General features: G+C 38.4%; 1 protein-coding gene across 2 annotated transcripts in view; it reads left to right on the forward strand.

Moving 5' to 3' along the window:
- Window positions 1-17,547: 17,547 nt before the first annotated feature.
- The window catches only part of SLC25A21 (solute carrier family 25 member 21), a 518,924-nt gene continuing 510,026 nt past the window's right edge, over window positions 17,548-26,445 (forward strand). For both annotated transcript variants that reach the window (XM_082835287.1, XM_082835288.1), the window contains exon 1: window positions 17,548-18,011. In XM_082835287.1, coding sequence (XP_082691413.1) covers window positions 17,942-18,011 — 70 coding nt within the window. In that variant the 5' untranslated portion in view covers window positions 17,548-17,941. The remainder of the gene's footprint in view (window positions 18,012-26,445) is intronic.

Below are 26,445 nucleotides of genomic sequence, written 5' to 3' on the forward strand. Positions count from 1 at the left end.
AGGGGGCCCAAGAGGAGCAGAAGCTGGAGCAGGCGCCGGGCGGGGGCAGGCGACGCGCACCGGGCATGCGCGTGCCGCACCACTAGGGACGTGGGGCGGGGCGGGGCCTCTGGGCAACTGAGCGAGCTTGGGAAGTCTTCGCTGGAGTTTCAGGAAGTAAGAAGGCGGTGTTAGTAGTCTCCCCTCGGCTGCTCCGCAGGGCGCTACGGTTGTCAGGTCTGAGACGACGGACGCATTCTGTGAGAGTAAAATATTCTCTAGACAAAACCTAATGTGGTTAGAGGAGGGAAACGGCGTGCTTAAAAACGTGTCATGTGGCCTTAACTTGAGCGTTGTCGAGTCTCCACAGGAGCAGGCGGAATTGTGGTTTCCGGTTTTGTTTGTGTGTGTTTTGGGGTGAGAGGGACAGTGGGGATGGGACCCCAGGGAGAGAAGAGGGCCGTGCTGGGAAGGGATGGTTGAATGAAAAAGGCCGCAGTTGGACTCCAGTTGGATGAGCAAAAAGCAATACCTAGCTCCCAGACAAAGAATGCTTCAGACTAAAACTTGGAGATGGTTAACTTTTGATTTAAGTACTTAAGAAAGAGATATGGATACTTAACGTTCAATATATGGATTCTTTAAGACAAAATGTTGAGCCTTCCAGAATTAAAAAGTTAAGTCCTCAATTCATGTACCTCCCTGTTGAAACAAGAAAGGACTATAGCTGATAGTAATTCAAATGTGGTTTTCTTGCACTACAGATCAGTATTTCTTTTACGAATGTCACGTTAACTCCTTAAGACACCACATAGTTATTGAGCACATACTATGTGCCAGGGACTCTCTGGGTTTGCATAATAAGCAATAATGATGATTTCTTACACATCCCCGAAGAACAGGCATAATATGAAGTGTTGACAGTTTCCCAAGTTACTGGTTAAAGTTAATGAAAGGAACTTACACTTTAGTAAAAAGAGTAGTGAAAAAAAAAGAAAACATGAAAAAACTGGATGTAAATTAGTTGGAAGAAAATAGGTTATAATATTCACAAACTCTTGGTTATTATATTGTAATGAATGCACAGTACTCTGAAGAGGTTTTTTTGTTTTTAGATTCATGCATTTTTCTTTACTTCAGTCAAAGTCTGAATCAGTTATTTATGGACAATGCATTTTTCTTTACTTTGAAATGAATTTTTGTTTACTTCAGTCAAGGTCTGAAATTTGAAATGCATTTTTCTTTACTTCAGTCAAGGTCTGAATCAGATATTTATGGACAAAAAGTACCATAAAAATATATGAGGTAGAAGAGGAGTGATATAGATTGTCAGAATAGATGGCAAGGGTACCCTAATAAGAAAAAATGATTTGTGAAAAGGTTGAAGGCCAACTCAAATTTATGTAAAAGAAAGGAGGGAAAGTTGCTTTTTCTAGCTAAGGAATAACAAGAAATAAGGGGGGATAGTGACCACAACACTGAGAAAAGTCAAATAATGAATTTATAGGTTAAATTTAGAGAACATGCATATACTATTTTTTGGGGGGGTAAAGGTTCATTAACCCTAGTTTTTTAAAACTCATTATCTGGATGCCAGAAGTCTCCAGGGTAAGGAGAAAATCCATGTTTTCTTTCCTTTTAGTAACATGTTTTTCCTCCATTGTTTTTATTCAGTGAGTGCAAACATTATGCCTTTTCTCCTTAGTCCTTCCTCCAACTTACCTGAGGTTACTCCTTAATGTTCTTTTCCTGAACTTTTCATACCAAAAGAGCTAATTTTTTCTCAACCGCCTTCCACCACCACCATCACTCACATGTACATTTTTCATTCTCTATATGCTAACAGTTGCCAGTCTACAAGGAATGAAAGGCACCAATTAGAGCTTCTCTTCTCAAGCTAATTATCAAAGATGTTGTCTATGTCCTTATCCCTCCTATAAGTTGGATAAGTATGAGAGGGTAAAGAAAATGAACCTCTTTTTCATTACAGAGAGCAAAAGAATGTCAGATTATGAATACCGTCAAGTTCACAGATATCATCAGCCTCCCACAATGTGCCAGCCACCACCAATCAGTTGTGGAAATGAAATAATGAATAAAAACTATGCACACAAGTAGCTGAGAATGTCATGTGTATTAGTCAGGGTTCTCTAGAGAAACAGAAACAATAAAATTAGTTAGATAGATAGATAGATAGATTTTTATTGTAAAGGGTATCTTGTTTTAATTTGCAGTTCTGAGCTTAATCCTCTCCTGATCTCAGTATCTATTTATCTTCCACCATTCCCTTTCTTATGTACCTAATAACAGAACTTCAAAATACATAAAGCAAAATGTGCTAGCACCACAGAGAGAAATTCACAATTAATATAAAATTATAGTCAGAGATTTCACACTCATCTCTCAAAAATTGATAGAACAAGCAGACAGAAAATCAGTAAGTATATATAAGACTTGAACAACACTATCAACCACAACTCTATTAACCAACTTATCTAACTGACATTTATAGAACACCTATTAACAGCAGGATACACTTTCTTTTCAGGTTTGCATAAAATATTCCAAGACAGACCATAATCTATATCATAAATACAACTTCATTTAAAGGGATTCAAATCAAGAGTGGCATTAAGAAGATGGCAGAATATGCAACTCCATACCCTCCTTCTCCCATGGAAACACAAACTTAACAATAATACATGGGCCAATTGTCTTTGTGAGAAATCCAGAAACCAGTAAAGTGGGTCCTGCACCCAAGGTTAGTGTGAAACCAACTGCATCAATGCCTAGTGGGAAATCTTGTGGCACTCACTTGCAAGTGTTCCACCCCCAATATAACATGATTGGGAGGAAACCCTCAACTCCCATCTTCTCACTGAGGAGAGAAAGGAGTAGAACACATGTCCAGTGCTCTGAATTTTCTAGAAAGTGCCTGAGTGACTGGTTTCTATCTTGCCTGAATCTAAGTATTGACAGGAATGGGTGGCCAGTTTGGGGCTGCTGAGAACAAAAGCAATCAATGTGCCCCAGAGTCCACCATACTACAGACAGAAGCTAGGTGGAAGTCCAGTACTACAGCTTACTACTGCACCACAGAGGCCACAGTATTGCAGACAGATGCCAGAGGGAGATCCTGAGTAGAAACTGGCAAACCTCTTCAATTATTAGATTACATGCATAAGCCCAAAGTGGTCACATCTCCAGATAAGGCTTTAAGAGGTCTCCAGGATCTCTAGCTGGATTGATTGTAGAAAGTCCTCCCTGTATGAAACTAGACCACAAAAACTGGAGAGGTGGCTGATTTTTCAAATGCTAAAGTCCCAACAGAGGATGACAAGCCATATAAAGAAACAGGGAAACATGACCCATTGAAAGAAATAAATTAAATTTGATACCTACCCTAAAGAAATGGAGATATATGAGTTACCAAAGAATTCAGAATAACCATCACATGGATGCTCAGTGAATTAAAAGAGAGCACAGATCAATAACTGATGAAGTCAGGAAAGCAATACATTAACAAATGAGAACATTAACAAAGAGGTAGAAACTATGGAGAGGACACAAACAAATTCTGAAACTGAATTCTTCACCAGAGAGAGAAAGAATCAGTGAAATCGAATACAGGACTTTCAAAATCACTTAGGCAGAGGAACAAGAAGAAAAGAGAATGAAGAGAAGTGAAGAGAGGCTAAGGGACTTGTGGGACACCATCATGTAGAAAAACATAAGCATAATGAGAGTCCCAGAAGGAGAATAAAAAGAGAGGACAGAGAGCCTATTTGAAGAAATAATGACTGCAGACTCACCAAATCTGAGAGAAATGCACATACAAATTCAGGAGGCTCAAAAACTCCAACTAGATAAATGTAAAGACCTTCACTGAGATACATTATAATCAAACTATCAAAAATCAGAGACAAAGAGTGAATCTTGAAAATGGCAAGAGAAAAACAACTTGTCCTGTACAAAGGAGCTTCTATTAGATTATAAGCAGATTTCTAAGCTGAAACTTTTCAGGCTAGAAGGGAGTGGAATGATGAATTCAAAGTGCTGAAGGAAAAATAAAACCTGCCAATTAAGAATACTATATTCTGCAAAAATGTCTTTGAATAACAGAGGAGAAAAAGACTTTCCCAGATAAATAAAATCTGAAGGAGTTCATCACCACTAGTCCTGCCCTACAAGAAATGCTGACGGAAACCGTTCAAGTTGAAGTGAAAGAATGAGAACACAAAACCGTATGAAAATATAAAACTCCCTGGTAAAGGTAAATTTATAGACAAATATAGAATCCTACAGTATTGTAATGTAGATGCATCAATCACTTTTAAATGTGGTATAGAATTTAAAACATGAAAGCATGAGAAGTAATTACAGATCTGTGTTAATGGATATGCAACATAAAAAGAAGTCATCTTCTTCTGTGTGTGTCAACATAAAGGGTGGGACAGAGATGTAAAGGAATAGAGTTTTTATATGCAATTGAAATTAATTTTTTATCAGGTTAAAGTAGATTGTTACAACTTTAAGATGTTATAGGTAATTGCAATGGTAACCACAAGGAAAATACATAGAATATGCATAATGGGGAAGGAGAAGGGAATCAAAACATGTCACTATAAAAAAAATCAATGAGACATTTAAAAATGACAAGAATAAACAAAGGGATAGGAAAAAAACCACAAGACATACAAAAAGCAATTAAGAAAATGGTGGGACTTCCCTGGTGGCACAGTGGATAAGAATCCACCTGCCAATGCAGGGGACATGGGTCCAGAAAGATCCCCCATGCTGTGGAGCAACTAAGCATATGCGTCACAACTACGGAGCCTGCTCTCTAGAGCCCATGAGCCACAGCTACTGAGCCCATGTGCTGCAACTACTGAAGCCCACGTGCCTAGAGCCCGTGCTCCGCAACAAGAGAAGCCACTGCAATGAGAAGCCCGCGCACCACAAGGAAGAGTAGCCCCATTCACCACAACTAGAGAAAGCCCGCATGAAGCAACAAAGACCCAATGCAGCCAAAAAAATAAAAATTAAATTAAATCTTTAAAAAAAAAAAGGAAACAATAGGAAGTCCTTCCCTATTAGTAATTACTTTAAATGTAAATGTATTAAACGCCCCAATTCAAATATGTACATTGGCTAAATGGATGAGGAAACAAGATCAACTATGTGTTGCCTACAAGCGACTCCCTTTAGATCTAAGGAAACACAGGTTAAAAGTGAAAGGAAGAAAAAAGATATTCCATACAATCAGAACTCGCAGAGAGCAGGAATGGCCATACTTGAATCAGATAAAATAGACTTTTAATTTATTTTTATTTTTAAAATTTTTGGCTGTGTTGGGTCTTCGTGCTGCATGTGGGCTTTCTCTAGTTGTGGCAAGCGGGGGCTACTCTTTATTGCGGTGTGCGGGCTTCTCATTGTGGTGACTTCTCTTGTTGTGGAGCACGGGCTCTAGGCACACAGGCTTCAGTAGTTGTGGCTCGCGGGCTCTAGAGCGCAGGCTCAGTAGTTGTTGCACATGGGCTTAGTTGCTCCATGGCATGTGGGACCTTCTGGGACCAGGGCTCGAACCCATGTCCCCTGCATTGGCAGGCAGATTCTTAACCACTGTGCCACCAGGGAAGTCCCAGGTAAAATAGACTTTAAGATAGAAACTGTCACAAGAGACAAAGATGGACATTATATAATGATAGAAGTGTCAATTCACCAGCAAGATGTTACAATTTATAAATATACATGCACCTAACATTAGAATTTCTAAATATATGAAGCAAACATTGACAGAAGTGAAGGGAGAAATAGATTACAATATAATAATAGGAGACTTTAATACCCAACTTTCAATTAGAGGTAGAACAGCAAAACAGAAGATCAAATAAGGAAACAGAAAACTTGAACAACACTATAGACCAGTTCAACCTAACAGACATATAAACAACACTACACCCAACAATAGCAGAATACACATTCTTAAGCACACATGGAACATTACCAACATATGTTAGGCCAGAAAACAAGTCTTAACAAATTTAAGAAGTTTGAAATAATATAAAGTACCTTCTCCAATCACTGTGAAATGAAACTAGAAATCAACAACAAGGAAAACAGAAAAGTCCACACATATATGGAAATTAAATAACTCACTATTAAATAACCAATAGGTCAAAGAAGAAATCACAAGAGAATTTAGCAACTATCTGGAGACAAATGAAAATAAAACTGCAACATACCAAAACTAGGGGATGAAGCAAAAGGAATACTAATTGGGAGGTTTATAGTAGTAAATGCTTATATTAAAAAAAAAGATCTCAAGTCAACAACCTAACTTTAGACCTCAAGGAACTAGGAAAAGGAGACCAAAGGAAACCCAAAATTGAAAGAAGGGCAGAAATAATAAAGATTAGAGCAGAGATAAATAAAATAGAATAGAAAAACAATTTAAAAAATCAACGAAGCCAAAGTTGATTTTTTTAAAGATCAACAAAATTGATAAGCCCTTACGTAGGCTAAGAAAAAAAAAAGACTCATAATTAAATTAGAAATGAAATAGGAGACATTATCATTGATGTCACAGAATTTAAAAGGACCACAAGAGACAACCAGAAACGATTATATGCCAACAAAATGTATAACCTAGAAGAAGTTGACAAATTCCTAGAAACACACAACCTACCCAGATTGAATTATGAAGAAATAAAAAAATCTGAACAGACCTATAACTAGTAAGAAGATTGAAGCAGTAATCAAAAACCTCCCAACAAAGAAAAGTTCTAGACCAGATGGCTTCACTGGAGAATTCTACTAAACATTTAAGAATTAACACCAATCCTCCTCAGACTTCCAAAGAATTGAAGAGGAAAGCACACTTTCAAACTCATCCTATGAGGCCAGCATACTTTGATACCAAAACCAGACAAAGACACAAAAAGAGAAAACTACAGACCAACATCCCTGATGAACAATGATGAAAAAATCCTCAACAGAATACTCCCAAATTGAATCCAACAGCACATTAAAATGATTATCTACCATCACCAAGTGGTATTTTTACCTGGAATGCAAGGATTATTCAACATACAGAAATCAATCAATATAATATACTACATTAACAAAACAAAGGACAAAAACCACATAACCATCTCAATTGAAACAGAAAGAATTTGACAAAACTCAACACTCTTTCATGAAACAGGGACTTTCCTCGTGTTCCAGAGGGTAAAACTCCATGCTCCCAATGCAGGGGGCCCAGGTTTGATCCCTGGTCGGGGAACTAGATCCCGCATGCATGCCACAACTAAGAGTCCGCATGCCGCAACTAAGAATTCCGCATGCTGCAACTAAGAAGCCCACATGCCCCAACTAAGAAGCCCACATGCCCCAACTAAGAAGCCCACATGCCCCAAAAAAGAAGCCTGCATGCTGCCACTAAGAAGTCCGCATGCCACAACTAAAGATCCCACATGCTGTAACGAAGATCCCGCATGCCACAACTAAGACCCAGTGCAGCCAAAATTAATTAATTAGTATTTTTTTTAAAAAAAAGACTCAACAAAACTAAGAATAGAAGGAAACTATCTCAACATAATAAAAAGCCTATAGCAAACATCATGCTCAGTGGTGAAAGTCTGAAAGCTTTTCCCCTAATATCAGGAACAAGGCAAAGATGCCCACTCTCACCATTACTATTCAACATAAAACAGGGATTCCTAGTCAGATCAATCAGGCAAGAAAAACTAATAAAAGACATCCAAATTGGAAATAAAGAAGTAAAATTAGCACTCTTTGCAGATGATATTATTTTATACTTTGAAAATCCTAAAGGTTCCACAATAAAACTACTACAGCTAATAAACAATTTCAGCAAGGTTTTAGGATATAAAAATCAATGCACAGAAATCAGTTATGTTTTTGTACACTAACAATGACCAACCTGAAAAGGAAATTAAGAAAATTATTGCACTTACTATAGCATGAAAAAGGATAAAATAATTAGCAATAAACTTAGGTAAGGAAGTGAAAGACTTGTACACTGAAAACTATAAAACATTTTTAAAAGAAATCAAAGAAGGTACAAATAAATGGAAAGACATTCATGCTTGTAAATTGGAAGACAATATTTTTAAAATGTCCATACTACCCAAAGTGATCTACAGATTCAGTACAATCCCTATCAGAATCTCAATGGCATTTTGTACAGAAGTAGAAAAAAATCCTAAAATTCATATGGAGCCACAAAACCCTCTGAATAGCTGAAGCAGTCTTGAGAAAGAAGAACAAAGTGGAGGCCTCACACTTCCTGAATTCAAAACATACTACAGACAGCTGTAATTAAGTGGCATTTTCCATGTCTCTTCACATAGTCTTCCTTCTGTGCATGTTCGCCTGTGTCTAAATTTCCCCTTTTTATAAGGATACATCATATTGGACTAGGGTCACCCTAATGACCTCATTTTAATTTGATTACTCTGTAAATACCCTATTTCCAAATAGGTCATATTCTGAGGTACTGGGGATTAGAACTTCAACTCATCTTTTTTAGAGGACACAATTCAACCCATATCAATAACTTGAGAAACATGAAAATGAAAACACAACATACCAAGGTTATGGGATGCAACAAAAGCAGTGCTCAGAGAGAAATTCATAGCTGTAGATGACTATATTAAAAAAGAAGACATCTCAAATCAATAGCTTAACTTTTACACTTTAAGGAATTACAAAATGGAGAAAACAACCAGCAGAAGGAAAGAAATAAGATTACAGCTGAGATGAATGAAATAGAGAATAGGGGAAAAAATAAAATTAGCTAAACCAAAAGTTTGTTCTTCAAAAATGTTTTAAAATTTTCAAAACTTTAGCTATATTGACTAAGAAAAAAGAGAGAAGATGTTAATAAAATGAGAACTGAAAGTGGGGACATTACTACTGGCCTTACAGAAGTTGAAAGAATTATAAGAGAATATTATGTACAGTTGTGTGCCAACAAATTAAATAATTTAAATGAAATGGAGACATTCCTCAAAATGCACACTACCCAAACTTACTCTAGAATAGAAAATCTCAACAGACCTACAAGTAAAGAGATTGAATCAGTAATTAAAACCATTCCAATAAAAACAAGTTCAAGACCAGATGGCTTCACAGATGAATTCTACCAAACATTTAAAGAATTAACATTGATTCTCCTCAAACTTTTTCAAAAAATAGGAGGAAATACTTCCTAATACATTCTATGAGACCAGCATTTCCCTGCTACCAAAGCTAGAAAAAGATATCACAAGAAAACTACAGACCAATATCCCTTACAATGCAAATATACTAGCAAACCAAATTCAAAAGCACATTAAAAGGATTACACTCCATGAACAAGTGAGATTTATCTCACTTTTAAGGAATAAAAAGGTGTTTTGACATAATAGAATCAATCCATGTAGTACATCATATTAATGTGACAAAGGAAAAATACCTACATGATTATCTCAATAGATGTAGAAAAAGCATTTGACAAAATTCAACCTCCTTTCATGTTAAAACACTGAGCAAAATAGGAATAGAAGGAAACTTCCTTAATATGATAAAAAGCATTTATGAAATATCCACAGGTAACATCATGTTTAATGTCAGGAACAAGACAAGAACACCTAATTTCATCACTGCTATTCAGCATTGTACTGGAAGTCCTAGAGAGAGCAATTATTCAAGAAAGAAATAAAAGGCCTCCAAACTGGAAGAGAAGCAAAACTATCCCTACTTGCAAGGGAAATTATTCTATGTAGAAAAAAATCACAAAGAATCCACAAAAAAATTAATACATGAATTCAGCAGAGTTACAGGTTACAAGATCAATATACAAAAATCAGTTGTGTTTCCATATACCAGCAATGAATTATCCAAAAGGAAATTTTAAAAAATTCACTTACTACAGCATCCAAAGTAATAAAATACCTAGTAATAAATTTAACCAAGGAAGTGAAAGGTTTGTGTACTAAAAACTACAAAGCAAGTTGAAAGAAATTAAAGATAATTAAATGGAAAGGCAGTCCATATTCATAGATTAGAAGACTTAATATTGTTAATATTGTTAAGATGGTACTACTGTGCAAAGTGACCTGCAGCTTCAGTCCAATCCCTATCAAAATTCCAGTGGCCTTTCTTGCATAAATCAACAAGCTGATCCTCAAGTTCATATGGAATTGCAAGGGCCCCCAAATAGTCAAGACAATATTGAAAAAGAAAAGCTGGAAAACTTACATGTTCTGATTTCAAAGTTTTCAAAGCTATATTAAACAAAATAGTGAGGTACAGGCATAAGGATAGACATATTGATCAACGAGAGAGCCCAGAAAGAAACTGAAGTATCTATGGCCAGTTGATCTTCGACAAGAGTCCCAGGGCCATTCAGTGGGAAAAGAATAGACTATTCAGCTTTTGGATTTCATGAAAATTAAAAACTTGTGCATCAAAGGACATTATCAAGAAAATAAAGAATGGAAGAAACATTTGCAAATCATATATCTGATAGAGTTTAATATCCAGAATGTACAAAGAACTCTTACAGCTCAATAGCAAAAAGACAAACAACCCAGTTAAAAAATGAGCAATGAATGGGCTTTAATAGGCACTTTTCCAAAGAAGATATACAAATGGCCAACAAGCACATGAAAAAGATGGCTAACTTCATTGGTCATTGAGTAAATGCAAATCAAAGCCACAATGTGATACCACTTCACATCCTCAAACCAACAGTGATGGCTATAATTTTCTTTTAAATGGAAAATAACAAGTTTGAGGAGGAATGCAGAGGCACAGGAAGCTTTGTAAATTGCTGTGGAAGTGTAAAATGGTAAAGCCACTGTGGAAAACAGTTGGTAGTTCCAGTAATTCCACTCCTATGTATATACCTAAGAGAAATGAGACTTGTACACAAATGTTTATAGCAGCATTATTCATAATAGCCTAAAGGTGGAAACAATCCAAATGTCTATCAACAAATGAATGGATAAACAAAATAAGCAACATACAATGGAATATTATTCAGTCATAAAAAGGAATAGAGTACTGATACATCCTACAACTTGGATGCATTTCTAAAATATGGTGCTAAGTGGAAGAAGTCAGACATGAATGTTTACATATTGTATGATTTTTATATGAAACTTTTATATGAAACATTCAGAATAGGCCAATCCATGGAGACAGGAAGTATATCAGTGGTTGCCAGAAGCTGGGAAAGGGGTAAATGAGGAGTGATTACTTAAAGGGTATGAGGTGTTCTTCTGGCATGACTATGATTCATACACTGAATTAATATTTATTACATGCCTAATGTGCCAGGCAGTAATTACAGTCACTTTTTCATGGACTTTACATTCAGAAGGAGGAAAAGACTAAGAATAAACAAAAAATACAGAATATATCTAGGTGTTGAAAATTGTAATGAAGAAAAATAAATCAGGCTAGATAAAGTGTGAAAAGATTAAGGAGAAGTACAATTTTACACAGGTAAAGGCTGCCTGTCAAAGTAATATTTGTGTTGATGGCCTGAAAGAAGTGAAGAAGCAACTCATGGGAATGTCTAGGAAAAGAACCTTCCTGGCATAAGGAAAAGCAAAATGCAAAGAGGGGGAACATGCTTGGGAATGTTCAAAGTAATGCCCCCCAAAATCAGTGTGACAAGAGCAGGGTGAAAGAGAAAAGGATTAGGAAAAGAGTCTGAGGAGGTAGCCCTAAGCCAAATTACATAGGATCTTTTGGGCTATGGCTAAGACATTGGATTCTATTCTAAGGATGACAGGAAACCACTGGATGGTTTAGAACAGGTGACTAATATCTGAAATATGCTTTAAAAGGATCACTCTGGCTACTGTAACCACAATATTCAATTCAATTTATGGGAAATATCCCAGACATCAATGCCTAGATTATCAGTTCTGAAGTCAGGAAATGTCAGGCTTTCCCAACCAACTCTTCCCCTAAATAGTTTGGTAATTTAGCCAAGGCCCTCAATCTCTTCACATCTCAATCTCCTGAACTGTCAAATAAGAAATCGATTAAAGTCTCTTCCAGATCTGTCATTCCATGATTGTCAAAAGTTAAAATAGGCTTCACTATTATATTAGTTCTTTTACTTAAACCAGTGATTCTCAACTAAGGGCATTTTTGCCCTGCAGGGGACATCTGGCTATGTCTGGAGACATTTTTGGTTGTCACAAATGGGGAAGGAGTTGCTACTGGCAGCTAGTGGGTAGAGACTAGGGATGCTGCTAAATATCCTGCATTAAACAGGACACCCTCCTATAACAAAGAATTATCTGGCCCACAATGTCAATGGTGCTGTTGTCTAGAAACCCTGACTTGATAAATAGAAAATTCACACTATTTACACATAATAAAATTTATGGCACTGAAGTTAGTATTTTTCTAACTTCAGGTGTATAAAGTTCCTGATACATATTATCAAGTCATTGTTTATGAAAGTCCTTTGACTTTACCACAAGCTATTTACTCTGAATAATTGTACATCTTTTCTGTATGGGTAGAAAAGCTGAAATAAAGATTAGACCATAAAAACAATATAGCTAGTGATTCAGAAATAGGCCTCCTAAATTATATATACTTAAGTTCAAATAATATCTCAAATATTCAGTGTGACTTCAGGCAAAAGTTACTTAACCTCTGTGCCAGAATTTCCTCATTTGTAAGATGAGAATAAGAATATCTCTATGATATTATGAATGAGATAATGGGTAATGAAATTCTTAGCCCAGTGCCTTGCATAAGTAAGCATTACATGAATATTGTAGTTATTACAATTTGCAAGGCAGGCTGAATATGGCCTGAAGGTTGCAGATTGCTCTTCACTTTTCCATAATCTCTGATATCCCTCTGCCCTATTCTCTTTTTAAAATATTTATTTATTTTATTTATTTGGTTGCACCGGGTCTTGGTTGTGGCAGGCGTGCTTCTTAGTTGTGGCAGGTGTGCTCCTTAGTTGCGGCAGATGGGCTCCTTAGTTGCGGCTCACTGGCTCCTTAGTTGTGGCATGCATGTGGGATCTAATTCCCTGACTGGGGATCGAACCTGGGTCCCTGCATTGGGAGCGCGGAGTCTTAACCACTTTGCCACCAGGAAGGTCCCTGCCCTATTCTCTTAGTTTGGTTTTTCTAATCTGCTGTGAACCAAGATATTAGATATCCACCCTATCAACCTTTTTAGAATTGGGTCTAAAATTAGTTCCAAGTGAACCTGGGAAGCTCCTAGGAGGAAAGTGCATGGATTTCTGCATGTTGACAGCTCAGAGGCCTTAACTCCTAGATTCACAGTTACATCTCAAATAACAGAACTCTGTAATATAAATGGCCTCTAAGTGTTGTTCTTATATCACAATAATATATTGAAAAAAGCTTCCCAAGTAATTATTTTGTCCATACTGCCCAGTTAAAGTCCCTTGGAACTTAGAAGTGTTCTGTTAGGTGATAGGATAATCTAATGCATCAGAACCTAAGATCTGTCCTAAATGATATGATGCCTTGGTATCTGTAAGTTATAAATCACTGAGAGCTTAGAGCAGTGATACTCAGACCCGCAGATTTTAAAGCACATAAGAGTCTTTCATTTGCAAACAGCATTTCTTTAATACTTCTAATACTTCTGCATAAGAATATTCTAGAATAATAGGTCTTTTGAATAGTTCAAGAGTTATAATCTCTTCTATTGGTCAAGATTTCTTAATCTGGTATCCACAGGCAACTCTTCTCAACTTCCCACCGTATTCCATGGATGGGCTCCATGTATGCTAAATTCTGCATTTGTGTGTCTGTGTGTATACAGATAGTGTGTTTTTTTAAAAATGTTTTAGTGAATAATCTTTTTTAAAAAAAAATTATTTATTTATTTTTGGCTGTGTTGCGTCTTCGTTGCTGCATGCGGGCTTTCTCTAGTTGTGGCGAGTGGGGGCCCCTCTTCCATGCGGTGCGCGGGCTTCTCATTGTGGTGGCTTCTCTTGTTGTGAAGCATGGGCTCTAGGCACGTGGGCTTCAGTAGTTGTGGCACGTGGGCTCAGTAGTTGTGGCTCGCAGGCTCTAGAGCACAGGCTTAGTAGTTGTGGTGCACGGGCTTAGTTGCTCTGCGGCATGTGGGATCTTCCTGGACCAGGGCTCAAACCCATGTCCCCTGCATTGGCAGGCAGATTCTTAACCACTGCACCACCAGGGAAGCCCTAGAGAGTGTGTTTTGACTTCTAAAGAAGAGAGTCTCTAGCCTACAATGGCTATGTATCTTTCCGGGAATGGTATTTTAAAATGTGACTCCCAGTTATAGTACATTGAGTACCATGGGATTATATAGCATTTTCCAGTTAGAAACTGATGAAGATAAACTTTAGACTTGAGGAAAACAAAATCTTTGAAAATGAGCAAATACTATAATTTTAAAGTACAGCTCTTTGTTCCTAAACCTTTTCCCAAACCGTGGTTGACACTGCTAGTTGTTTCCCAATATGTTTTTCCCTTTTTCCATAATGGTATATATATTTTTTATGGACACATTGTCACCCGGCAAAATACTACCTTTCCCACCTCCCTTGTACCTAGGTTTAGCCCTAGTGGCCAAGTTCTAACCAATGAGATTTATGTAATTTCCAGGGCTTTCTTTACCCTTCTTACCTTCCTTCCTCTCTGCTGGCCCGAGCTTTATTTGTGGCTTACAATTGTGTCATTACATGAGGGGGAAATAAAGTTCCATCTTGTTTAAGTCACTATTATTTTGGTCTTGAACAGTAGCTGATCCAGTGGCCCAATACAAAAACTTTATTCCAAAAAGACATTAAAGAAATTGTCAGATACTTAAGTTCAGTAAGTATTTTAAGGTTCTCAAAGGTTTAGTTTCTAGTCACTTTGCAAACTGATAAATCAATAATTTAATTATGTAGTTCTCAACCAAGATCAGCTAAATACAGTAAATCAATAATTAAAAAATATAAGCTTGATACTTTAGCAGTTTTGCTCTAATATCAGGACATTACAGCATTATGTAAAATAATAATAGAAAGAGTAATGTGATGGATTGTGTCTAAGGAATCTGAACTAGTAGCTCAAGTAAATTTTACTTCTCCCAGTGTTAAACCTCCCAGCATTCCAATACTGGCCATGGGCAAATTTGGCTGCAGATAAGAGCTATGCCCCATAATCAGAGCTCTTAGCACAGTGTGTACTTGTTGACTGTGGATTGACAATGGCTGACTCCCAAACTCCAGAATGTTCTTATACCTAGGCCCTATCTCCTCATCTAATCTGGAGATTGAGGACTAGACTATCTGTAATATCAGGCCTTGCTTTTTTTAACTCAAAGAAATCTGTTCTAGTGCAGAGAGGTTAAAAAGAGGTAGCAATTTTCTAACAGCGTATTTGGAAAGATGTCTGGGAGAGACTTCTGACTGAATCTGTAGGGATCCTGACAGATTGAGGTCTTAGTGAGACCACAAACTTGCACCCACCTCCTCAGGTTAAGATATTCAGAGATTGGGGGCTTCCCTGGTGGCTCAGTGGTTGAGAGTCCGCCTGCCGATGCAGGAGACACAGGTTCGTGCCCCGGTCCAGGAGCATCCCACATGCCGCGGAGCGGCTGGGCCCGTTAGCCATGGCCACTGAGCCTGCGCGTCCGGAGACTGTGCTCTGCAACGGGAGAGGCCACAACAGTGAGAGGCCCGCGTACCAGAAAAAAAAAAAAAATTCAGAGATTAAGATATTTATGAAAAAAAAAGATATTCATGGAAATAATGGATGATGTCAAAAGGCTGTCTTTAAATCTTGACCTGGAAGTATTATTGTATTTCCTGAAATAATCTAGGGAAGGCAAAAATTTACGGACATTGCAACATGGTATGATCTCTTCCATTAGATTATATGCTCCAAGGGGGGATTTTAACTGTTACATTGCCAGCTCTTAATGCTGACACTCAGTAAACTCTCAATGAATGAATGTAGAATTTGGTTCAGTGTGTGCCTTGGGGTTTAATAGTATTTAATAATCCAACAAATTTCTTTAACTTTAAAAAATTCTCTACTTACATATGAGTAAATGAAATTAATTTTGGTAGCATTTAATTATTTTAGGTTTCAGTGTGACCGAATGTAATTTGGCCTGTGGTTAATATTTAAATCTATAATCCCACGGCTATTAGAAGAGGGAATCCTGGCTATACCATTAACTTATGGTGTGATCTTTGGAAACTTAGTTTCTTCGGTGGAAAATTAGGGAAACATTTTCTATGAGCTCTGAAATTCTGATTTTAGTGCTTAGTATATAATAGGTTCTAGTATTTTTTGAATGAATAAGTGATTTTATATTGTACTCAAGACCTCATATTTAATTAGTAAAAGACTGAAACATAGCTCAAAAGCTTTTACTATATCTAAATAGCAAAAATTTCTTGAAACTATTTCTTGGTAAACATTTCAAACTTAGTAATTTTAATCAAATATGAGAAAATTTGTTTTTGCGTACCTGATCACATAAGTAGCAAGTCTCTCCAATTCCTCACTTTAAATAATTTTGCCAGTCAGATTATCATTACCAGCTTTTAATAGCTCAGCCTAAGAAATTAAAACAAAGTATAAAACCAATTATTGTATTTTGTACATTTAATTGGAAATCATATATATTAAGTTGAACCTTATTACATATCGCTGATATAATTGCCTTCAAAAATGGCAATTTTATATGGTTCACACTGAATATGTTTAGTATTAAATACTGTGTTTAAGAAATATGACAATAAGGGTTCCAAAGCGTCTCATTCTCCCTTTTACTCCTATCATTTCCTGCCTGTTAGGGGTGTGGCAGGTATTTTTCTAAAATTTGAGAACCTTGTGTCCCTCCTACAGAGTTTTTGCAACTTGTGGTTTAAAAATAGTATAAACTAGTATTTTTGTTTTGCTAACTATCCTAAAGGGCTAGTATGAATAAGTAAACGTTTTACAGAGAATATATTAGTAGTTACTTAATGTTCCTTGATTATTTGGGTCAGTGGTTCGCAAACTTTAACATTCATAACAACCACTGGAGAACTTATTAAAACACAGGTTTCTGAGCCCTATATCCAGAGATTATGATTCAGTAGGTCAGGGCTGGAACATGAATTTACTTTTCTTACAAACGCACACATTACGCTGATGCCCACGGACGTGGGGAATAGATAGAAGAGACTTATTTGTAATAAGGCCTTCCTTTTTTTGGTCTTTCAGTAAATAAAACTCAAGTTGATGAGGTATGAGATATATTGCCTTAAGCCAAAACCATTTCTTAGAAAAGTACTGTATACAGTAGCTCAATTGTAAGATACCTGTAAATTGGATTTATTTTGACTTAGTTGCTATAGCCCACAATTTCGGGACAGCTAACTCCAAGGAATTTATTCACCTGTCCCTTCTTTAGAACTGCACTGTGCTCTGGCTTTCCAGAGGGCAAGGGTCGCCTGGACCCTGCCGCTGGAGTTCTAGGCCAGGATCACTTTTTTACTTGCGTTATCAGAGGCAGAGCAGCCAGCTGGACAAACTCTGCAGAAGGCTCCTGATAGGGAAACCCGTGGGCGCCAATCTAGGAGACCAAACCGACCTGCGGCGGTCGACCAACCCAATTCCATCCGCGGGTCTTTTCTCCTTCAGGGTCCCTCCCGGAGCCCAGGGAGCAAAGCGGGGTCGAGAAGGAGCACCTGAAGCAGCGCAACAAGCAGGTCCCGACCCGCCGGAGATCACGCGTTGAGTCTGTGGCCCAAACCGCCCGCCGCCTCCGAGCAGTCGCCGGATTGCCGCCCCACAGGGAGCCACTCGGCCCAAGGACTAACCCAGCCCCGGCACTCTCGCTCAGGAGAGGCTCTGCAGGCCGGCATTCAGGCTGGCGAGCTCGCCCACGCATCTCAGCCCAAGCAGTGGTCGTCTGGCTTGCGAAGATGTCGGCCAAGCCCGCTGTCGGCTTCGTGAACGAGGCTTCTCAGCAGATCCTGGCCGGTGGTTCCGCTGGTAAGGCCGCCCCGCCGGGGGCTAGTCGTTTTTCCCTTCGCGTGTTCCGAAAACGTTTCTCAGACAAGTCTCCCCACCGAAGTTTTGCCTTTTTCCTCTGCCTCCCGCGCTCCCGGGGCAGAGCCTGCCGAGCCCGAGCCCGCGGAGCGCGCGAGCAAAGGAGGCCGGGAGCGGGCGGCGGGCGGCGGGTGTCGGGTGTCCCGTGTCCCAGGTCAAGTCGCCGCGGCGTCCGCGCTGGCCGCTCTCGGGTTCCCCACCTTCTGTGTTCCTAGCCTGTAAGGCAAGGCAGGCAGCCCCAAGGCCTGCGACTTGGAGGAGACCTTTTTGCTTGGCTGGCTATTTTATTTGAAATGATCCAGTTGGCGTCAGACTTAGTTGACTTAGTTGTGCTATCAGTTGTAGCCTCTTCTTTCCCCGGCTAACTCAGATCTTATGTAATTCCTACCTCCCTCGTTAAAGTATGTTACCTCAGGACTCCACAGGTTTTCTTATTGCATGCAATGCTAGCTTGCTTGCAGCTATTCGTGCCTTAGTAAGCATATTAAAATTAAATGAATATATTAACACATGTAAACACCTTTGATATGATAGGTTCACATTAATTTATGGAGAGTTATGCTGTGGGGGAAAAAACCTTTAGGAAGAAATCTGTTATAACTAATCATGGAAATAATGACTAAGTGGCTAGAGAAAGTTACCCACGGGATTATGTTATGTGAACGTATTTTAAAGATATTTTAAAATATAAATTATGAGTTGATTGAAAATTTAATCTTACATAATGTGATGCATTTTTTATTATGAATATATAAACTAATTACTATAATTCACTCATCACCATAAAACATTTTTATAAATGTAACTATTCTCTTAATAAATTATTATGGTAACACTAGTAAATCATATTAAGATGACTAGATGTCTAATGTTTAACTTTGACTAGTAAATTTTATTCTCAAACAAATTTGGACAAAATGACTAGTTATCATCATGTCACAAACTCCTTGCATCTAGGAGTACCACAAGCAGCCAGATATATCACTTAACAATCTCTAAACTTTCCTAAAGATGACATCTCATTAATACGGCAATCAAGGCATTCATTTCTTATATGTAATTGTGCTATGTCTATTTGTTGTTATGATGTCAGTGACCCCACTTTCTACTTTTTTAGTTGTTTCCCAGTAGTGATGATGAATTTGCACCAATTTATACACCATTTTGGTCAAATTTCCACAATGTCCAAGACTCTGCCAGCTGTCCCTGACTTGGCTTGATTCAGAGTCCATGACCCTGATCAAATAAAACTCAGCTGGTCCAGTAGGGAAATGAAGCTAATTGATGAACATCCTAACCTATGACTAGTGATTCATCAGTATCTGTATATTGGCTTGGATGATCATTCTGGGTATTAGGCACAGCTAAACTCAAGGGATGTTAAAATTAGATCAAACTCTAATCCTACTTACACTGTTTTGTTGGATGATACATATTTGGCATAAATATAATGTGTTTTTCTAGCATGTTCTTACAATTGTAACTAATATGAATGAAAATCAGTACATTTATAAGATAAATTAAACATAGCATAGTTGACTTACATATTTAGTACTATGAAGTTACAACTGATAAATGATGAGAGTAATTTATACTTTCATCATAGTGAAAAAGAGTCATTTTTTTCCCCACTTGGCCAATAACATTTTCATAAAACTTTATATTTATTGGGCTTTTATAAGACAGGCTAATCATGTTACATATACTACGTCAAGGGCCAAAAATAAATTAATATACGAGAGGCAGAATTTTAATAAAAACAAAATACACTTGAATTGCTAACACTGAAGTTCTGATTACTGATATTGTCATCAAATGCAACACCAGTGTGTGTATGTATTATATGACCTTTCGATGGTAAAGGTTAGAAATACTTTCTATGACTGTACAGCAGAAGCTAACACAACATTGTAAAGCAACTATACTCCAATAAAAAGTAGTAAAAAATACATTCTAGCTTTCTTAAGGGTAAAAAAAAAAAGAAGCTGGAGAGGTTTACTGGAGAAATACTAGGGTATCTCATGGAATTCAAAGTCTGAAATGCATTCCTGAGAACTGACTATAATCAGGAGCCGGAGCACTGAGGGGATCTCAGGAAGTGAACTCTTGCCATTTCTTACTTCTTCCCTTGGCCAAATGGTTAAGCATTTCCAAGGCAGCAAGGTGGTGGCTAATAACTGGGTCCCAAGTAATACTTCTATAGCCATTAGGATGGCTTGTCATACTTCTATAGATTTGCCCAGTGAGGAGTAAACATGACCAAATGGATTCAGACAGTTAATTACTTACACAGACAGCAAAAGCAAGTCATTGTGGTGTCGGTTCCCTGTGCTCCTTGTTCTGTAGACAACACAGAACTGAAGAAGCCAGATGACAGATGGTAAGAGTGATGGGTCATTCTGTTGTTGAGGACTTACGATGAAGTCTGCAGCTTTACCCTAAGTGGGAATGAGGTGGAAAGTCTTGCGCTGAACTGAAACTAGGGAGATGGATGAGAAATGGCCTTGTGTCAGTCTTCCACAGGATAACGGGAGAAACAGCCTCCCAACAGCTCCTCACTAGGCTGTTTATCTTCCCTTATGTTGGAAGAAATCACAGGGCATTCTGCTAAGACTCAGGTCAGACTGTGGTCAAGCCTTGCCTACATGGTCTCTGTGGAGATGAGCAAGGATGTCAGGGTGCCAAGCTTTGGAGACATTTCCCTGTTCCTTCCTGGTATCTTCATCAGTTTTCTTTCTCACAGATGACTGCTGTTTTCTGCTCTTCAGTTCATGTGTCAGAATATTGTCCCTAATAACTCCTGAGCTTACATGCTCTTGACTTCTGTAAAGAAAACAAGAGACTAACTTGCTTTTTTTTCAGTCCCAGTGTAAAATGCTGAGGAAGGACTCAAAATAACCCAGTATTGGTCAGGAGCCCACCTCTGCACCAATCAGTTGTAGCCAGTGCCCACAGGGAGGGGTGAGGGTCTCGGGGGAGATTATTTTCCAAAGAAGATGGGCAGTTGGTGTCTTTTATAGTGATATACATGTGTCTTTTGTTAAAAGGTGGTTTGTAATATTTGCATTTAAGAGACCAAATGATGCACTGATAGTTGCTTGGACAATACACATCTAAAGACTGACCTTGAGTTTGTAGCTATAGCTATTATATATAGATATTGTTATCAATGGCAGCTTTGTTTTATATGATGAAAGCTGTGCTCAAGAGAAGACAATATGTACTGGAGTTTTATAGAGCAGGCTCCTAGTCTGCATTCTTAGCTTCAAGTAATAGCATAAAATTCAGGTGAGTAAGTAGAAGCCAATGATGAGAGCATCAGGAAGATCAACAAGGCCTATTACTGCAGAGGGGGTAAGGATGAGATGGAGAAGAGGCCATTGGATTAGTACTCAAAGTTGGTCCATGGATGAGCAGCAGGGAGGGGCATGGTAGCGCCTGGAAGCTTGTTAAGAATATAGGATCTCAGGCTAAGCTTACTCCAGACCTTCCATATCAGAACCTGCATTTTAGGAAGGTCCCCAAGTCACTGGTTTGTACTTTCAAGTTTTAGAAGCACTGAATTAGAAGACCTTTGAGAAAAGAGATTCCATAGAGTGGGAGCCAGATTGCAGAAAGTTGCAAGTTAAATCTTTCTTGGCTTTCATTGCTGACCAGAGAGAGAAGAATGAATTCTGTACTCCTTAATTGCATGCCCTCAATTTAGCTTTCAGACTTATTTTCCTGTCCTCTGCCATACATTCCATTCGGTTGCTGCTCAATAGATCTGCTCACTACACTCGAATGTTGCCTGTGCCTTTCCACCTTTATTCCCAATGCCTAGACTGTCTTCCCCTAATTTTCTCTACCTTTTGAAACCATGCCCATTTTCAAGGCCTGACTTGAAAACCATTTTCTGCATAAATGCTCCCAGATCGCCTCTACAGACACACCAGCTTTAACATTCTCATTAACACTGAATGATACAAGTAATAAAAATAACTAACATTTATGGAGTAAGTACTAAGTTCCATACCCAGTTCTAAGCTTTACATGTATCAACATTTTAAATCCTCACCACACCTCCAGGATGAAGAAACTGATACCCAGAGGGTCTAATGAACTTGCCTGTGGTTGCACAAGCATGCAATCATTTCTATAGGAACAGGCTACAAGAGGGACTAGGAAAATATTATTCCCATTGGCAGATATTTTAGAAGTTGGAGAGATCAAGTCTACTATCCTTTACCATTTCTCTATCTTTTATTAGTTTACATCCCTTAAAACAACTTTTATCTACAAATACAATCCTTACGGTCTTTTTGCATAATAGTATCTTGCTCTCTCCAAATAATTCCATGTGTGGGCACAAGGTTTGCATTTAGTGAAAAGGAAATTCTCAATCCATTTAGCACCTCTATGTACATTTGGGCAGATTGTGGACTGAAAAAGGGCTCTGGCCACTTGAGCAAGTGAGAGCTGAAATCTAGTCCATGCACTGATTCATAATCTATGTATCCTAGAGCAGAGATGAGTCCACCTTGGGGAGAAGGGAAACCTTTTTCTACTTCTTGAAAAGACACTAAATGGATTGGCAGCAAACCTGACAGCAACACTGACAGAATTCCCCCAAGCTTGCTAGAGCTCCCAAGGTCCCTGGGCCTTGGCATCCCCCAGGTCCCACATCATTCTGTTGTCTGCTCTCAGTGGGGCTCTGGCTCTGGCTCTCAGAGGTTTCCCTTTTATGCACATCTCTTCCTTTAGCCAGGAGCATGGCTCCACCTCAGACCCTCCCATTCTCCCTAATGGCCAATTTGGGCTCTTCCATGTGTTTCCAAAGCTCATGGGGTTCTTATTTCCCATGTCGTGTAGGAGCCTCTTAGGCCTGCGCAAATGGGTATTCTCCCCAAGTTCTCATAGGGCTCTGGCACTCAACTTCAGAAATCTCCCTGGGTCTCTGATGAAGTCCCCTTGACCCCCTGAGAGACCCTGCTTTTGCCCAGGCCTGTCAGGCTCCCTCCCGAGGCACACCTAGGCCCTGTCCACCCTAAATTTTCTCCACAGTGGCATCACTAGGACCCTCCTCCTCCTGCCTCCCAAAATCTTGCACTCATATTCCTTGATGTCTGCAAGTTCCACTCAGAATTCTTCTTAGGGAATTTCTTTTCCATCTGTCTTATACATGATCACCATGCTGGCAGGACACTGATTTATTTACCAAAATTTCCAGGCCGTTGTTTCTTCCTCTCCAGCCCCATCCTAATCCCCCGTATCTTGTAGGCAAACATCCTACCACATCTTCAATCACTGTTTTTATTTTGTCCATCTGGCTGGAGATGTCTTTGTCAAATTGTTTAGTCAAAGTATCCTGAAAATAAGTTTTCCAGTTTTGCACTAAACGCAGTTCAATTACTTTGTATAGTTTATCTCATTAATCATCTTCAAGGGATCAAATGAGAAAGTGAAGTGACTTTCTGGAGGAGGAAAACCTGGGATTAATGGATAGTCTGCTGGGAGATTAACTATTGAGAGTACATGTAAAATGTACATTATATTGATGGGAGAGAGTCCAAGGCTTTCAACCTAAAAAGGTTACTAAAAAGGTATAGGATAATTTTTTTTTTTTTTTTTTTTTTTTGCAGTATGCCGGCCTCTCACTGTTGTGGCCTCTCCCGCTGTGGAGCACAGGCTCCGGACGCGCAGGCCCAGCGGCCATGGCTCACGGGCCCAGCCGCTCCGCGGCATGTGGGATCTTCCCAGATGGGGGCACGAACCCGTGTCCCCTGTATCGGCAGGGGGACTCTCAACCACTGCGCCACCAGGGAGGCCCAAGGAAAATTCTTTTTCAGAATGCGTGCAAAGGGGACACGCACGTGATTTAGATAAATGGCACCTTTGGAAATTCAGGATTTGGCAAACTGCATTTGTTTGATAATAAATAGCAGGTTGTAGTGAAACAGGTGAGCCTTTATGACACATCAAAGGGAGGCTGGAACCCATCATCTGGGTAATTAGGGAGGAAAAATTCCCCTTATTTCAACCCCATAGGAGGAAGCAACTCTATTGATCAAATTAGTTATGAAATACCTTTAAAGGATGTGTTTTAATTGAAATATAGTCTTGTCTCTCTCAAAGAAAATCTAGTTCTCAAAAATATGAATTTAAGAACAAATAAACTATGAATTAAATAAGTACATGTCAAAGGATTTATTTTACTGTCCTTCACTGAAACATGTTTTAAAAGTGTAAGTATAGTATGTGGGCACATGATTCAACTGATATAAGAACATAAAACAACTTTTACACATTTTAGGAACAACTTGTTAAACCAGCCCTTCCTCACTTCCTACTCTCTGGCCCTGTGCCCCACCACTGTCTTGACTACAACATCTCAGACCATTGAGAATCTGGTGTTTTAGGTATAGTACAATAGGTGCTCAGAAATGTTTGTTGACTGTACTAATGAATAAATATCAGAAGCCCAACCCACAGAATATTATTCTTAGGGTCCTACTCTGAAGAAAGAAAAGTACTCTGGGGTTCTAGTCATCAGACAACTGATACTTGCAACAATATTTTCCTTCAACAGTGTTTTATTTTATTGTAATCATTTAAGAAATGACATGAAAACATTCAAGTCTGTAATCTCTGTCACCTTCTGAGTGAGAGACCCATGATCACTTTTAAGATTTATGTATCATCTTTCATTCCAGGACCCCAAACTGAAACGAGATGCACCAATCATTTTCAAACATCTTTATGATTTACATATGTGGTATCTTAAAATGACAATGAATGAAACCAGGTTAAGGGACTTCTACAGGATTCTTTATAATTGTTCCAGACTTTAACTATTTTTCTTACCAGTTTTCTTTTCCTTTTGCTTTTAAATTATTATGTTTGTGTCAATTATTTCCATACTTTGATGTGATCATGGTTTATACACCTTGTAAATATTATTTTTTAAAAAAAAATTTATTCGAGTATAGTTCCTTTACAATGTTGTATTAATTTCTACTGTACAGCAAAGTGAATCAGCTATACGTATACATATATCCCCTCTTTTTTGGATTTCCTTCCCAGTTAGTCACCACAGAGTATTGAGTAGAGTTCCCTGTGCTATACAGTAAGTTCTCATTAGTTATCTATTTTATATATAGTATCAATAGTGTATATATATCAATCCCAGTCTCCCAATTCATCCCACCCCCACCTTTCCCCCTTGGTATCCATATGTTTGTTCTCTACGTCTGTGTCTCTATTTCTGCTTTGCCTATAAGATCATCTATACTATTTTTCTAGATTCCACATATATGCATTAATATATGATAATTTGTTTTTCTCTTTCTGACTTACTTCACTCTGTATTACAGTCTCTAGGTCCATCCATGTCTCTACAAATGACCCAGTTTTGTTCCTTTTTATGGCTGAGTAATATTCCATTGCATATATGTATCACATCTTCTTTATCCATTCCTCTGTTGATGGACATTTAGATTGCTTCCATGTCCTGGCTGTTTTAAATAGTGCTACAATGAACATTGCAGTGCGTGTGTCTTTTTGAATGCTGGATTTCTCTGGGTATATGCCCAGGAGTGGGATTGCTGGGTCATATGGTAGTTCTGTCACCTTGTAAATATTCTAGTAGGTCTGTATCTTTTGAATGTTATTGACAGTCCCTGTTTATTAGTTTGTTAGGGCTGTCTGAACAATGTACCACAAACTGGGTGGCATAAAACAACAGGAATTCATTATCTCACAATTCTGGAAGTTAGAAGTCTGAAATCAAAGTGTGGGCAGGGCTGGTTCCTTCCAAATCTGTTGTATGCTTCTCACCTAGCTCTGGCAGTTGCCCACAATCCTTGTGTTCTTTGGCTGTTATCACATGGCTTTCTCTCCCTATTTGCCTCTGTGTCTGTATCCAAATTTCCCTCTTCTTATAAGAACACTGCTCATTGGATTAGGGCCCACTCCAGTCTGGTATGACCTCATCTTAAATTGATTATGTTTGCAAAGACCCTATTTCCAAATAAGGTCACATTCTCAGGTACCAGGGGTTAGGACTTGTACATATATTTTGTGGGGGATACAATTCAACCCACAACAGGCACTTCATTTTATTTTTCTCTTCATATTGTGTTTCTCAAATTCACAGTCCCTATCTCAAGCTATGGTCCTGTGTTTCTCTTCCTTTCATTTTCAACCTTTGTGAAAAGTTCCTCACTCAGTTTTCAACCTACTCTAATTGGCATATCTGCCTTTACCTTTTTGCTGAAACTGTTAACTACTGGTTTTCATTCCTAATTTTACCTAATCTTGGTGGAATTTCACATCTGTAACCAATTTTTCTATTTAAAGTTGTCTCTGCTGTTGATTTTCACCCCCTTCTCCATGTATG

This window comes from Leucopleurus acutus (assembly GCF_964270905.1).
Source record: "Leucopleurus acutus genome assembly, chromosome: 1".
In the NCBI taxonomy this organism is placed as follows: Eukaryota; Metazoa; Chordata; class Mammalia; order Artiodactyla; family Delphinidae; genus Leucopleurus; species Leucopleurus acutus.